General features: G+C 36.2%; 1 protein-coding gene across 2 annotated transcripts in view; it reads right to left on the bottom strand.

Moving 5' to 3' along the window:
- The window catches only part of Pde8 (phosphodiesterase 8), a 464,293-nt gene that overhangs the window by 145,910 nt on the left and 302,420 nt on the right, over positions 1-15,963 (bottom strand). For both annotated transcript variants that reach the window (XM_090406572.1, XM_090406573.1), the window contains exons 12-13: positions 9,519-9,695; positions 4,404-4,452 (exon numbers count right to left, since the gene is read on the bottom strand). In XM_090406572.1, the coding sequence (XP_090262698.1) occupies positions 4,404-4,452; positions 9,519-9,695 (226 nt within the window). The remainder of the gene's footprint in view (positions 1-4,403; positions 4,453-9,518; positions 9,696-15,963) is intronic.

Raw genomic sequence — 15,963 nt, 5'->3', positions numbered from 1 at the left:
TAATGATGTAAATTTTTCATGTAGTACTATCATATCCTGTACACCCCATGAGGGTACATGTCAGGAATTTGATGATGATGAGTGCAACTAATCGGCAGCAAAATTGGCATTCAAGTAACAACCACAGACATCACCTATATTAACCAAGGCCCACAAAAAAACAAATTGGACTGCCACTAATCACTGCTCATTTTACCCGCAGAAGTCTGAGAGACTCCATCCTTGCAGCAAGCAAGAAAACAAGGCCGACAACATCAATCCTAACTGACGAGAAACTCCCAACACCAATCTATATATCTGAACGCTGGGCTCTATAGTTTAAAAATCTTTTATACCAAGCAAGGAAGACAAAAACAAAGAAAAACTACAAGTTCCTGTGCACTAAGAATTCACATATTTATGAGAAAGAATGAAAACACTAGAGTTTATATAATTGCAAAAGAATCTGACCTACACGCATACCAATATAAAATACTAACTCTTCACATCCTTAAGAACAAGATTAGAAATCACTTAAAAACTATATGATGGAGACCTCAAATACAGGCGAACATATCCAGTCAGACAATATAAACTTCAAGGTCTTTGAAGAAATGGTCAGACAACATTTCCAGCAATACCAACTTCACAATCATACACACAAACATAAGAAGTATAAAAAAACACTGGCTTACATTGATAAAACTGCTCAACGACACCTTGACAAATATAGATGAGCTAATACTGACCTAAGTTGCAAAACATGGCACAGAAATTTACGCATACAACATTAATAATTACCAAACCTACAACTTATGTAGACCAAACAAAAGAGGAGATGGTATTGTGGCATTTATCAAAGAAAAATACAATGTGACTGAAAAACAAACTCATTTTGAACATGCAGAAACACTAATTTTGGAAATCACAAATAGTGACAAACATAGTATCAAATACATAATAAATATAATATACAGACCACTAGATAATAATCCACTCAGCTTTCTGCATGAGTTAGAAGCATGGCTAAGCGACATCGAACCGCGTACAACACATAGGCTCATCCTAATAGGAGATATTAATATAAATACTCTTGACCAAGCTTCTTCAACCACCAACACATACCTTGATATACAATCAGTACAACATAAACCCTACCATTAACTCCCCAACAAGAGAAGAAATACCTAACAATTCACTAACACAATCATGCATTGATCATATCAACATATGGGCTCCCATCCATACATATACATCATCAGTGATTAACATCATTTGTAAAAAATACAGACTAGAATTGCCTACTTAAAATAAATGATCCTGTAACATTATATGAGAATTTCCAACTAAAGTTCACAGAAATATACAAAAAAGCAACAAAGCCTACACAAACGAGACGACAAACAGACAATAATCTATGGATAAATGGCGATATACTAAATAGTATTACTGTAAAAGAAAATCTATAGAAAAAACTAAAAAGTCACCCAGTAACACACATTTACAAACATTCTACAAAAACACAAGAAATCAACTAACAGCTAAAATTCGTAGGACAAAAAGACACTACTACTTCTAAAAATTCATGGAATATAACAACAACATGAAGCAAACATGGAGTACACTCAATGAATTAGTAACTCGAAAAAAGAAAATTTCAGCACAAGATTTTATTGCAAAAAATTTCGGTCAGGATACAAACCAAGAGGAACTAGCAGACTCATTCAACCATGCTTTCACAAACAATATCACACAACTCAAAAAAAAACAATCTACCTACAATCAACAAAAAACTACCGACACAAAGTCAACAACAAACTATGTATTTTCCACCTGCAGGAAGAACTGAAAGAAGCATTCTTACAGCTAAAATCAAAGACCACTCCAGGAATAGACAAAATAAGACTCTCAGACCTTTTAACACACTTTGAACAAATAAATCCAATACTTTTGAAACTCATAAACATAATATTCAACACTGGCATTATTCCACAACAACTAAAAACTGCAATAATTATGCTAATTTATAAACATGGTAAAAGAAACGATACTCAGAACTACAGACCAATAGCTACCCTACCAGTCATTTCAAAAATTCTAGAAAAAATAACACACACCAGACTACAGAACTATCTACAGAAGTAGAACATCAATTCACAAAACCAATACGGCTTTCAGAAAACAAAAAGCACAATTGCATTATTAGAAGATATTGGCGATGCAATAAACAAAGTTCTTGACAAAAACAAGTACACCATCCTTATACTGCTTGACTTAACCAAAGTAGTCAATACACTTGAACATGACATACTACTCAAACTATAAGATGAACTATATACTATAAGATGAACACTGCATATCTGGTTCAGGAACTATCTCTCAAACAGAACACAAGTAACAAAAATAGGTACATGTCACAGCCAGGGTATACAAATAAAACACGATGTCCCTCAAAGCACCATATTATCACCCACTCTGTTCAACATATGCATTAACGATGTTAATAACCTGGTCATAAGAAGTCAAATATTTCAGTACGCAGATGACACTGCACTACTAGCAATCCACAGAGACATTAACACGGCTCTCTCCAAAGCACAACAAGACCTAAATGAAATCACAACATACTTCTACCAAAATGCAATTGTAATCAATGGCACCAAAACACAGATGTTAATAATACACAACCCGAGAATCATGCCTCGCACCACTATCGATACACTGTCACACATACCGCTGCATTAACAAAAAAAAAAAAAAAACCTGCCAATGTCCCAAAATCAAACCTGTAACATATGCAGAATACCTTGGTCTTTACATAGCCACCTTAAATGGACAAAACATATAGAATACCTACATACCAAATTCCGCATCCTCGCAGCAAAACTCTTCCAAGTAAAAGACATTATTCCATCTAATATAAAAAAACTCCTATATATCACGGTATCTGCGAATCCCTACTCAGATACAGTATAATAGGCTATGTAAACACATCAAACAGCCACCTAACAAAATTAGAAATATTACATAGGAAAATTATGTCAACAGTGATTAGGACACCTTATACGCAACAGCCAATATTTGACCAGCACATGGTGATACACAGAATCTTGAGCATTAAAAATCCAAAACACTACATAATATTACTAAGGAATTACTTCAACATCACCTATCGAAACAACGGAAACACATATCGTATAACACGACCCACAACAACTCTCTACTTCCCTACACCCTTCAACAACTCATATGGTTCTTTGGTGAGATCACATCAGATACCCATGGTACTCAACAACCTACCAAGAAATTTAAAACATGTAAATAACTACAGAACATTAAAACACGAACTCTGGAAAATATACCAGCAAAGTTAATATATCATTAACACTAATATACACATCACAAATCACCAGCATTCAATGCCTACATCCCATCCATAAACAGTAACAACAACATAAATAGTGAAGGCTAATCCCACTCTCTTCATAAAAGCTAACCCAAGCTTCAAAGTAGGTGGGATTAAATCACCTCATTCATCTACACATAATCCTCATAATCAAAGACTGCAAATTATGTAACAAAACAGTCAGTACAGTGTTTAATAATAATGAAGATACAGATATATATATATATAAAAAAAAGGTATGTGAATTTGTATCCAAAGGAAAACATTGAAAAGAAATAATGTGCCTTAAACTGTGTACAGAGCATCAAGTGTAATATGCATTAATTGTAAATATGTAAATACTCTGTACGATGAAAATACAAAAAATTGTTATTTTATACATAATATGTAAACATGCAAAAAATGTAATAATCATCTGTAGTAATCACATGTATGTAATTTATCTGAGAAATTACCATATTATTATTATTATTATTATTCAAAAATTCCGTGTTAATATTATTCAAAAATTCATTGTTAATATTAGAAGAACACATGTTGTAAATATAGATGCAAAAAAGTATTATTATCAAAATTTTAATTGAAATGCAATGTAGAAACTGAATCACATATGCAGCATTTAATGCTGAATTTTGTAAAAATTACAAGCTAGAATGGCACTAAAGATGATTATTGTAATTGTGTAAATATTTTAAAAATCAATAAAAATAAAAAATAATAATAAATAAAATTATTATTATTTTGTAGTCGGCCATTAACCTACATAAAACCAATGGAAAAATCATCTGTAAGACAAGTTGACCTACTGGCTTGTAGATGTTGGACAGCACTGCTCTAACTCTTAACCCATTCATGGTGCTAAAGGTTAATACTTAAGTTGATGGGACTATCATTAAAAAAAATAAAACTGACAAATGATGACATTTAAAATAATTGTCTTAAAAATAAAAAAAAATTATTATAAATTTATTAATTTTCATAACACATACTATTAAATTTCTTGTTAAGATGCTCATACCTTTTAATGATGCTTCATGAGAAAACCTTCTAATTCCAGATTTACTGCCCTATTAGAGCCAGAGAGAAAAGTAATCTATTGTTAGAGATAATATATAGAAAGCGATTCTGAATATCTTACAAAAGTAAATGCTATGTTTATTTTCTTAGAAAGTAGAAAGCTAGTGCAATGTTACTGCACCTAGATAAATGATAAAAGACAAATTTTATTATTACTATTATTCAAAGACCACTATTGAGACACAAGATTCACTATCGGAGGTCCCATCTGACAACATGTTTTTCATACTATTCCTGAAATTCCTTCATAGTCTGCACTCTCACCATCATAACAGGCAATGCATTTCATGGTCCACCCACCCTCCATGCAAATATATACTGCTTTTCACCCTCTTACTTATCACTTTCTTCAGCGACTTTTAGTGATGGACCTTGTCTCATCCACTTGGTCTACCATATGAAAAATCTCAAAAACAAATAAAAAAATCAGCTAACACCTTTTATTCCCTTATAGGGTGTAGGCAAGGCCTTTATACTTGGTATCAAACCCTAACCAGATATATTACGTTCTGAAATAATGTGGGTACTACAGTCGATTTTCTTGAGTTTACGGGATGAAAAACCAGCTTGCCCATGCCAAAGATCGACTAACTTGGAAACAGGTCGAAGAAAGGCTCAGAGAAAGTGTTCCTCCAGTCAGCAACTAGACTTGAACTTAAGTCTAACTTCGAGTGACCAAGTGCAGAGAATGCAAGTGCCACTTCCACTGAGCTACACAGGCCATGAAAAATCTCCCTCAGTGTCAATCCTATAAATATCTCTTAATAGTTTAAATTTCTCAATCGTGTCATTCCTTTGTTTTCTATCCACCAAACACAGCAGTTTGCTTGCTCTCAGTATATCCTCATAACCAACATTGACAATCTGTATAATCACTGTTTTCTTCCTCTGTATCCTCTCCGGGACAAACTTCATTCCCCACGAATTCTGGTGACCAAATCTGAACAAAGTAATATAGATGTGGTCTTATCAGATCTTTATATAGTGGAATTATCATTCTTTTATCTTGAGAGTTAACATCCTTCTCAGTGCTGCAGCAATTCTCAATTACCTTCACCACCTTCATGATATGTCCCTAAATTTCAAATATCTATCATCTATCACTTGCTTCCTCCACTTTCTCTAGTATAGTTCTACCAATAGAGTATGCAACCATCCATTGGTTGATCCCAAATTTCAAAGAGTTTACATTCAGTCACATTAAAACTTATATCTGCATTCATTAGCCCACCTATTCAGCTTACTCAAATCTTCCTGAAGGATGCCAAGCATCAGCACAATTACTAATAATCCTTCCATGATTTCTGCACCTCTTTTCCTGGATCAGATTACTGCTCACATTTTCCTGACCAAATAACTGAAATAATCCTTGCTGGAATGGGGACCTTTATTCCTCACTCCACAGTAGGCCACAAACCTGCAACCCAAGCCCTAGTTCTTTTAAAAATGTGCCTTTGCAGCTCATCAAAAAACACCACTCATATTCAATGGCTCAAGTTAAAAATTCCTGCTTAGCCTAAATTATACCCAAAACAAGTGTAAGAAAATTATCAACAACTCTAACACGGACTTCATAAGACTCCGAGGACCTCTCACATCGTGATGGTACTATGGTAATAATTATCAAACAAGGATAGGGCAGATTTCATGGCATCAGTGTTTTCCTCCAACTTTTGTATGGATGACAGAAGTAAATCACCTTCTTCAATGCCATAAATTACTCACTGCATGGCTTCTCTTGTCTTTCATCAGAGGATCCAAATGATGTCCTTCCAGTTCTACTTGTGACTGATTGTGCTCTGTAATTAACACCATTCTGTATTTCTTGTATAAGCTGTCCTATTCATCTAGTGTCTACCTGGCAGCACAAGGTAGACCTTTATCAACCTTTTCCTTAAAAAGGGAAATGGGCACAGCCATGAAGCTATTGCCTCATTGCTCTCACCTCAGTATTCTTGAAAGTGATAGAGAAGGTTACTGACAACCGGCTTCTTCATTACCCACAGGGCCCATCAGTTGACTAGTAATCACCGGGATGGATTCTGCTATTTTTATTCTATAATAGACCACCTTGCTGCTCTCTGTTAATCTTATTCACCTTTTGACACAGGCTGGGGAAAGATGAGAGAAACTCATGTGGTTACCCTTAACATATCCAGGGTATGAAATTGTGTTTGCATTCAGGCCTTCTCAACAAGCTATCATCTTATGGCCTTTCTCCTACCCTTTTGACTAGATTTCCAGCTTCCTCTCAGTTGTTTATTGTGGATTGCTTCCTGACAGATTTGTTTATCAGTGCTGCAGTGCTCCAGGGGGCTCTGCTCTCACCCAGACTCTTCCTCCTATCAATAATCTTCCTCTACCTTCAAATTCTATGCATGGTTTTATTGATGATGTTCTTCATTCAAGAAACCATGTAGTGCCCAAATGATTGGGGCATTCATATTTTCTCGGGCAATAATTTCCTTGCCATTCTCAAGTAAAGTGAAGAAAACTTGGAGAATTTGTCAAAACACAGTCCTGTCTTATTGCCAGAAAGAAAGAAAGAAAGAAAGATCCTGCTTCATTCCCTCTTAATTCTGATAATGTTCCAATTTCTTCTTCTTGGGAATGATTAATACCCATTCTGTGTGGGATGGTGCTTTGTCTTGATGAAAGGGCACTTTTTTGTGCACCAATCTTGGCCATTTATTCTTCAGTTCTTCTTTTAAACAATCCAACAATGATATTCAGCTTATCCTGGCACAAGCATATTTCGTCTATGAATACTATCGACAATAACATAACCAATGAGACTTTTCTTATTTCTTGCATCTTCTCTCTTTATGAATTTGTGCATATTTTTATGTTGAAACATAGTGTTAGTAATAACTAGCCCATGTCCTGAACAGAAATCGAGCAAGTATCGCAATTATTAGCTTTGCTCTTTTCTTCAAATTTGTCCAGGATACTTCTATATATCTGGTAATCATTTCCTACTCTGCTGTTTAGATCTCCAACGAGGATGACCAACTTTTCCTTTTTCATTGTGTCGGCTGAGATAAGTGGACCGGCACAGATAAGTCTCACTGTCCAGCTCCCCATTCTGATATTTGCCCACATCACTCTACTTGACACTGCCTGCCATTCAAGAAGATGAGCCTTGTATTTTGTGTTGAATACTATGGCTACTCCTTCTTTTCCTTGATTGTCATTGCCTGAATATAACATTTTGTATTTATTGCACAGAAAGATCTCACCTGTTTTCATCTTCTTTGTTTCAGTCAAGCCTATTTTGTCAATCTGGCACTTATCCAATTCTTCTGCTAGTTCCATTTATTTTCCATGAATGCTTCTTATGTTGATGGTGCTAATCAGGAATTCTGCTGATTGGAAGTTGGGATTTGTTCCAGTGGAATTAGTTAACTATTTAAAATTCCAATGCTTTTCATGCTTTTCAACTTTCTAAACATGTGAATAATAAAATCTAGTACATAATATAGGTTAACCTAGTGAAGCTGCTAGAGTCTAGAATCTGAACATAAAGGAACCCATGTGATTGGTTAAGGACTGATCAGTGGCTTTAGAGCTCACGCTCTACCCACCAATGCTCAGTAATTTTCTTTTGTTGGTAATTAATTGAATCATATCATTCTGTTTTTGGAAACAGCAAGCAATGCTGGATCTTTTATATGAATTTCTTTAAGACAGATAATGAAAATTAAATACTTGAATTAGTCAAAAATAAAGAATTTTACAATGATCAGATTTAAATATTAATTAATTAATTTTGTATGATGATACAACAGCCATGAGCCCCTTTTATGGGAAGGTATGGCACCATCTCAATCCCCCTAATTTTATCTGGGTTTGGGACTGGCATAGCTGACGAATCAAGCTTATGGCTGGGTCTTAAGTACTCCTGACTGTAATCCATGTGTGTGTTCACAGGGCTAGTTTGCCTGTTCGGGGGGGGGGGGGGATGAAAAACCCAAGTTTCTGGTGAAATAAACCCTACTTGTGTATGCGACTGGCTAACTCACCTTTTGTTGAAAGAAACCAGATAAAGGTTCCTCACCTCATGGGCGAGAATAGAACCCAGGTCTTTCCGATCAAAGGGCTTTGTCTATACTGACTGAGCTACGAAGGCTCTAGATTTAAATATGAAAACATCAGAAATAAGAGGACAAGAAACTTAATCTTCAAAAAGAAAAAAAACTGCATCAAAAAAAAGAATAATAAATAAAAATAACACTAATAATCTAAGTACAACTAGAAGGTTGAGAAGGCAATTTAGAAGAGGCTACTTTACTAACATTATTGTTTTAGTTGAAATGTAAACATCCCACTATAATACCAGCTATGTGATAATAGCAGAAAAACAATAATATAATAAAAACAATAACAATAAAAACTGAAAAACATGTCAGATGCAAGATCTGTGTCTGGCTCCCACTAATCAGACCTCAATAAAGCTCAAAACAGTCCTGGTTATGAGCCTTCCCATAATGTTTTTGCATTATGGGATACTAAGACAACTGATGTGAAGTCAACTTCTATATACATGTAGACTAGTTGTGAAGTTACTTTGCACTTATGCTTACACTTGGGTATAGAATTAAAACAAGAATATAATTTCTTGTTGTAAACTTTCCACAACCACCACAACCAGATATCTCATCTGCTTCACCTTCTTCAAAACTTTACTCATTAATTGTATAGTTAGCTTTTTTCCCAGCTTTAAATAAATTTAGGAGCAACGTGATTCTTCAGAAAATTTTCCAGTACCAAGCATTATATTCTCAGTGATGAAAAATTGTTATCATATTCCAAGCCAAAACAAGCTGTATTTTTTTTTTCTGGCAATTCTATAAAAATCACCATGATTCTTCCAAACAAAACACTTCATTCACCTCTACAACAGAAAATAAAATAAAATCCATAGCTAATTAGAAATGACTCAAAATATCATCCCATGATGAGTCTGACTACATTGAGGTTGAAGATAATAATGATAATATAGTATGTCTATAATATACTTAAACATCAGATATTCATTCTGAAGTACATTACATACCGTAATCAAGCCACTAACGAGATCAGATGTCAACTGGTCCTCTGGGCGACTATAATGTAAAGAACTAAACTGTGGTGAATACAACTCAGTGCTACGGAGAATGTCCAAGACCCTATCTAGAGCTTGTGCTACAAACATGGGACTGTTTTCTTGTGTAGCTAGTAGCATATTAATTACCTGAAAAAAAAAAAATTTTTTTTTAATACTATTTAAGATAATGACTGCATTTCACAATTATCATTTCAATAACTCTGGGCACTTCAAATAGCATTTAATATACACAGATATAATATCAGTTTTTGCAAATGTAATACAATGGACTAATTATAACAAATACCACCACAGTAATCACTTCAATTATCCAACCACAGCAGAATTGCAATTTGCCAGCTGGATAATCATTCCTGTCAGTTTGTCTGTCTGAGATGGGTTGAATCCCCTAATTAGGGGGTTTTAGGCAATTAATGCAGCTGGGTTGCAACTCTTCTGCTGAGTGAGAAACTTTGTTCACTTGTTGTGAACTGACTGGTTTGTGACCTTTGTCAGGTCTAACTCCCACTGATCATGTTTCTTCAAAAGGACTAATCATTTGATGCAGAGCATATGGAGATAGTAGACCTTGTTGACATTTGTTCAGGCGACGAAATTTGCAGATTGCAGCAACAGCATTGCAATTGTTTAAGTAGTACAGCTTCATGAGCAAAGCACGTTGGGCCATCACTGTGGATGGTATTAACAACAAGAATGATAGGAAAAATCCTGTGTCCATCATTTTAAACATTCCTGGCATCTGCTGAGTTGTGGATATTAATCCACGCATTTGGTGTTTACACTGCCTCTTGGTGATGAATTTTTGAACACAACTATCGCTTAAGCATGTATTCCAGCAAAGTTTTGCAGCATCTGGATCTCTGGATGGAGCTACACAATGCCTTAAAAACAATACTTTAAGTTTGAATACCCTGTAACAAATGTTGCTTATTTTCCATATTTTTTTAATTAAATGCTATGAAAATTGACAATCCAACCACAAAGGATAGACATTTAATCATGTTAATATGATAGGAAAGTCTTTATGCAAGATACTATACCTAGAATGATAAGAGTTTCACCAAACTTTTCCAGAACTTGTGCCCAAAGATGGGTGATGGTGGCAAGGTGATCAGTTGTGAATGGAAATTGACAAAATCCATATTGATGATCACTAAGTAATTGGTGGATTTTCAGGTATTGAAGGAGTAGAATGTTAATGAATAACATGATTATTTTTGATAGATCTAAGGTAAGTGAAATGGTAGAATAGTGTGATGGATGGATTTTTCCTCCCTTTCTTTTGGATGAGTTGGATATATAAGTTTGTTTCTATGCAAAGCACATCTCGAATGAGTATGAAAGATTATAATTATAATATAAGATGGGAATGAATTCTTTAGCACAAATTTTAAGCACAATTAGGGGAGATATCAACAACACCAGAAGCCTTTTTTGTATCCAAACTAGGTAGGATTCTTCTGATCTTTATAACAAGACTAGGAGCTGTTGAAGTGGGGTGATACTCTACCTTGTTCATCGATGCAGGAGGAGTTGGAGCAAAATAACAATGCCAAGCAGTTAGCCTTTTTTTTCAGTGATGCTACAATAACACCACCTGGATGTACAAGAGAGAGAGAGAGAGAGAGAGGTGGAAACACGGATGGGTAGAAGTTGTATCATAATTATTAATTCACTCACCACACTTTCAGGCAATGCATTCCACTCCATGCAAAGAACCTGCTTCTCATTTCCCTGCTCACACTTGCCTTATACAGCTTCGATGGATGGCCTCTAGTTCTACTCTTGCCTCCCTCTATTCTATGAAATATCTTCTTCATGTTAATCTGGTAACATCCTCTCACCAACTTATATGTCTCAATCATATCTCCTCTTCTATTCACAAGGCTCTGTAAGTTGCATTCCCTCAATCTCTCCTTGTATCTCACATTCCATAAACCTGATGCTAACTTAATAGACTCTTTGCTTCTGCATATCAATATCCTTCTCATTATTGCCATAATACATTAGAATGTTCTTACAATTTTAGCAATGTGACCTCTAAACTTCAAGTCTCTGTCCACCATCACTCACAGATCTCTCATCTTCTCTGCCTCCCCCAAAATTTCTCCATCGATTGTATACTCTGCATTCAAACTATGCCTACTAAATTTCATTGTACTACCTTGCACTATGCAACATTAAACTGCTGGCTCCATTCATTTGTCCACTCATATAGTCTATTCAGATCCTACTGCAAGGCTACAGCATCTGCTCTACTTCTCATAGCCCTTCCTAACTTGTAGTCAGCAAACTGTTACGCATCCCCAGTTAAGCTAGTCCCAATACCATCTACACGTTAAACAATAATGGTCTGAAAACAGATCCCTGTGGCACTCCACTAGTGACCTTCCTCTTTGGAATACCATTCCTCCATATACAACCTACTGATACCTGTCGAACAGACAATCAGCTATCCAACTTATTAGTCTGCTTTCTAATCCCATCTGTTTCAGTATAGACACTAACTTGTCACGTGGCAGCCTATCAGAGACCTTGGAAAATCCAAGTACACTACTGTATACGCATCTCCTTTATTGAGTGAATTTATCACTTTGTTGTAATACGTAAGCAAACTGCTGAAACATGACCTTCCTATAACAAATCCAAGCTGACCCTCATAAAGAATACTGCTATTATGAACCCACTTCTGATTCCTGGGCCTCACCAACTTCTCTAACACCTTAGCAAAAACCTTAGGCACACATATTGGCCTATAATTTGATTGTCAATATGTGTTGGCCAATTAATTAAACACATATTGGCCTTTTCTTATCCTCACTCCTTTGTGAAGTGAAACAATTTTTCTCACCTTCCATTCCTTTAGGAGTCACCCGTTTGCAAGGCTCATGTTAAATAGTTGTACTAAAGGAGGCTATTAATTCCATAGCATATTCCCTCAACACACATACTGATATACTGTGATATCCTAGTACTTTATTAATGTCAAGTTTACTTAATTCCTCATATACTTCCTGCTCATGCACAACAGTCCCTCCTCAGTCAGCAAACTGAGGAGGGGGCTGATGGGGAAGGTGGATGAAATCCACCTTTCATCCACTGATAAACTGATCATTGAATAATTCAGCTATATCCTCTGCATTGGTTATCAGTGCTAGTTGATGACACATCAACTAGCATTGTCCTCCCCAAATCATTTTTCCTTCTACTTGCCACATAACAAAAGAACTCACAAAAATTTCTTCTCATACCTCCACTTCTGCTGCCCTTACCAACTGAGTCACCTTCCTGGCCTTCTCCTTGTTCTCTTCATGCACCTGATCATTACCAACATTCATCTTGTGTTGCCTCCACAGTACCTTCTTCCAGATATTACACTTAATCTCTTCATTTATCCATTTTACTCCTCCCTTGTTCAGCCTTTTCATGGAATACACTCACACATTGTTGCTGTTAAATAGCTCTTGATCAATGCCCATTCAGCATCTATATCTTTCCCACTCAGCTCCCCTTTCCACACTATATCTCCCAGTTGTCTCCTAAGCTTTCCTACATAATCACCAGCCTTGTAGTTCCACATATATCTCTTTTTATAGAAGTTGTCATGCAACTGGCTACAACCCAGGTGATCACTTCATGTCACTCTCGACAACCAGAGGGTAGATTAGACACTCCGTTCACAATGACATCTTCTGATGATATAAACAGATCTAAGAGACTCTTAGCCCTCGTATGCCCTCCATTACCTACTGCGCTAGACTGTTGTCACTTAAGAACTCAAAAAATTCATTCTCCTTATTCCCTGATGCTATCTCTTCATTCCAATCAATATTCCCAAAGTTGAAATCACTCATAACAGTCACTGTTTACTTGCTCACTAAATCAAGTTGCTTACATATTTCCTTGTCTCCACTTTCACTGGCCTGTAGCAACACCCCACCAAATATTTCATTTTATCAACCTCCACTTCACGCCATATTGCTTCAAAACCACTGCCACTTTTTTCTCCTTGTATCTCAACTTTGCATGGACATAATTCTCTTGCTATCAAGAACAGCAGCCCTACCTCCCTCTCTTCTTGCCTCTCCTATCTTCATGAAAAACATGATATCCCTCTATTTCTATTCCCATCAAGATGTCAGTCTCATCCAACCATATTTCACTTATTCCAATAAATAATTTATTAGCTTAAATTAATTATTTACAGCCAATGTTCAGAGAGAGTCTGCTTTTTCATTCTTCATTCCAGGTGTATTTTTTGTATTCTTTTCTCCTGCCCAAAGTAGTTCATCCATCCAGTCTTTCCGAAGACTTAAGTTCCACACTGGCAGGGGATGCTGTAGACACCAGGGAAGGAGAAAGGGTCTAGGTGATCCTTAATTTATCTTAGGCAGGTAGGCATTTTTGTTCATATCTAATGGACATCATTTCCACTACTGGCTGCATCTGGCATATCTGTGATTGATTGATTGAATGCCTAAAACAGTGAACAAAACAATTTTGAATTGTCTTGTTGTTTATCCTTCACTATCTATGGGCATAAACTGTATTTCTTGAAAAAGGTTAATTTTTGTGCTGACCTCCTAGCAAATGCAATAACCAGTAAAAATTTAGTGTAATTCTGGGTCCCAACTTAAACTAATTCTTAAAAAAAATCAGATATCATCCATGCATGTTTGCTAGTATGCATCTACTGAACTGGTTCTCCATTCTAATCTCTTTCAAGTAATGAGTCCTGGCCCCTTTTTTTTTTTTTTCCAATAACTAACAAATTTTGTTTATCAGTTCTTGACATACTTCAACTGCGACAATCTTTTGCTTTCTTTGATCCGAACAGCATCACATGCTCACAACACATATAACTATCTAGTTTCACATGATAAAACAGCCCCATTTCATCAGCATTGTAAATGTCATCAGCACTAAATTTTTGAAGAAAGATTAAATAATTTTTCCAACATTACATGTGGTAGAGGTTACTAGTCGGCCCAATTAAATACCACTGTGTCTCGAATCTCATTTTGTTTTTGTTCTTCTGGACTTGTCCTGAAATTATTATTATTATTATTATTATTATTATTATTATTAAACAAGACCTCATGGAGTCAAAGACTCATCTAGGAGGTCCTTTTATCTTACACACACATCTCATCATACCGTGTCTTAAACACATTCAAACTACTTGCAGACACCACGCTCTCAGGCAAGTCATTCCAATCACTCACAACTCTGCACGAAAAAAACCTGCCTCTCACTCCCTTACTCACACCCTCCTTATACAGTTTCCAGGGATGACCTCTGGTTCTCCCCTGATCTCCCACTATTCTCTGTAGAACTTCTCCACCATTGATCCTATAACAACCCCTTACCAACTTGTAGGTCTCTATCATATCTCCCCTCTTCCTTCTCTCCACGAGACTCTGCAAATTACATCTTTTCAATCTTTCCTCATACTCAACATTCCAGAGGTCAGAAACTACCTTAGTCAGTCGCCTTTGGACCCTTTCCAACATCTCTTCATCCTTCTGAAAACCCGGTGACCAAATCTGGGCACAATAGTCCAAGTGTGGCCTAATCAAAGCCTTATACATTGGAACAAGTATCTCCCTACTTCTACATGTCAGTGTCCTCCGCATCATTCCCAGAAGTCTTTGTGTTGTCTTCACAATTTTGGCGATGTGTCCCCTAAATTTTAGATCCTTATCCACTATCACCCCCAGATCTCTTATTTCCTCTACTTCCAACAATATATTCTCACCAAGCATAAATTCTGCATCCCATCTTTGTTTTCCAAATTTTAAAACTTTACATTTTGCAACATTGAACTCACATCCCCATTTGCTTGCCCAATCACTCAATTTATTCAAGTCTTCTTGCAAGGCCACAACATCTTCACTACTCTTTATGGTTCGTCCCAACTTTGCATCATCTGCAAACAACTGAATATCTCCATCCAAATCTTCACCAATATCATTAATATATAAGTTAAATGGTAATGGCCCTAAAACAGACCCCTGAGGCACTCCACTAGTGACTTTCCTTTTCCTGGATACTGCACCCCCATACACAACTTGTTGATACCTATCAGATAGCCAGTCTCCAATCCAATGCACTGATCTAATATCCAACCCCATCTGCTCTAGTTTGACTGTCAACTTATCATGAGGTACTCTATCAAAAGCCTTTGCGAAATCCAAGTATATTACTGTGTATCCTTCTCCTCTGTCCAAGGAAGCAGTCACTTTATTGTAATAAGTAAGTAGATTACTAAAACATCACCTCCCTTTAGCAAATCCATGCTGTCCATCAAAGATTATACCATTGTTGTCAACCCAACTCTGGATCCTAGTTCTCACAAGCTTCTCCAACAACTTAACCACAACACCTGACACAC

This window comes from Typopeltis vanoorti, chromosome 16, assembly GCF_054136105.1.
Source record: "Typopeltis vanoorti isolate ZY-2024b chromosome 16, IOZ_Tvanoo_1.0, whole genome shotgun sequence".
NCBI classification, from domain to species: Eukaryota; Metazoa; Arthropoda; class Arachnida; order Uropygi; family Thelyphonidae; genus Typopeltis; species Typopeltis vanoorti.
This window is presented reverse-complemented; position numbering and strand designations above follow the sequence as displayed.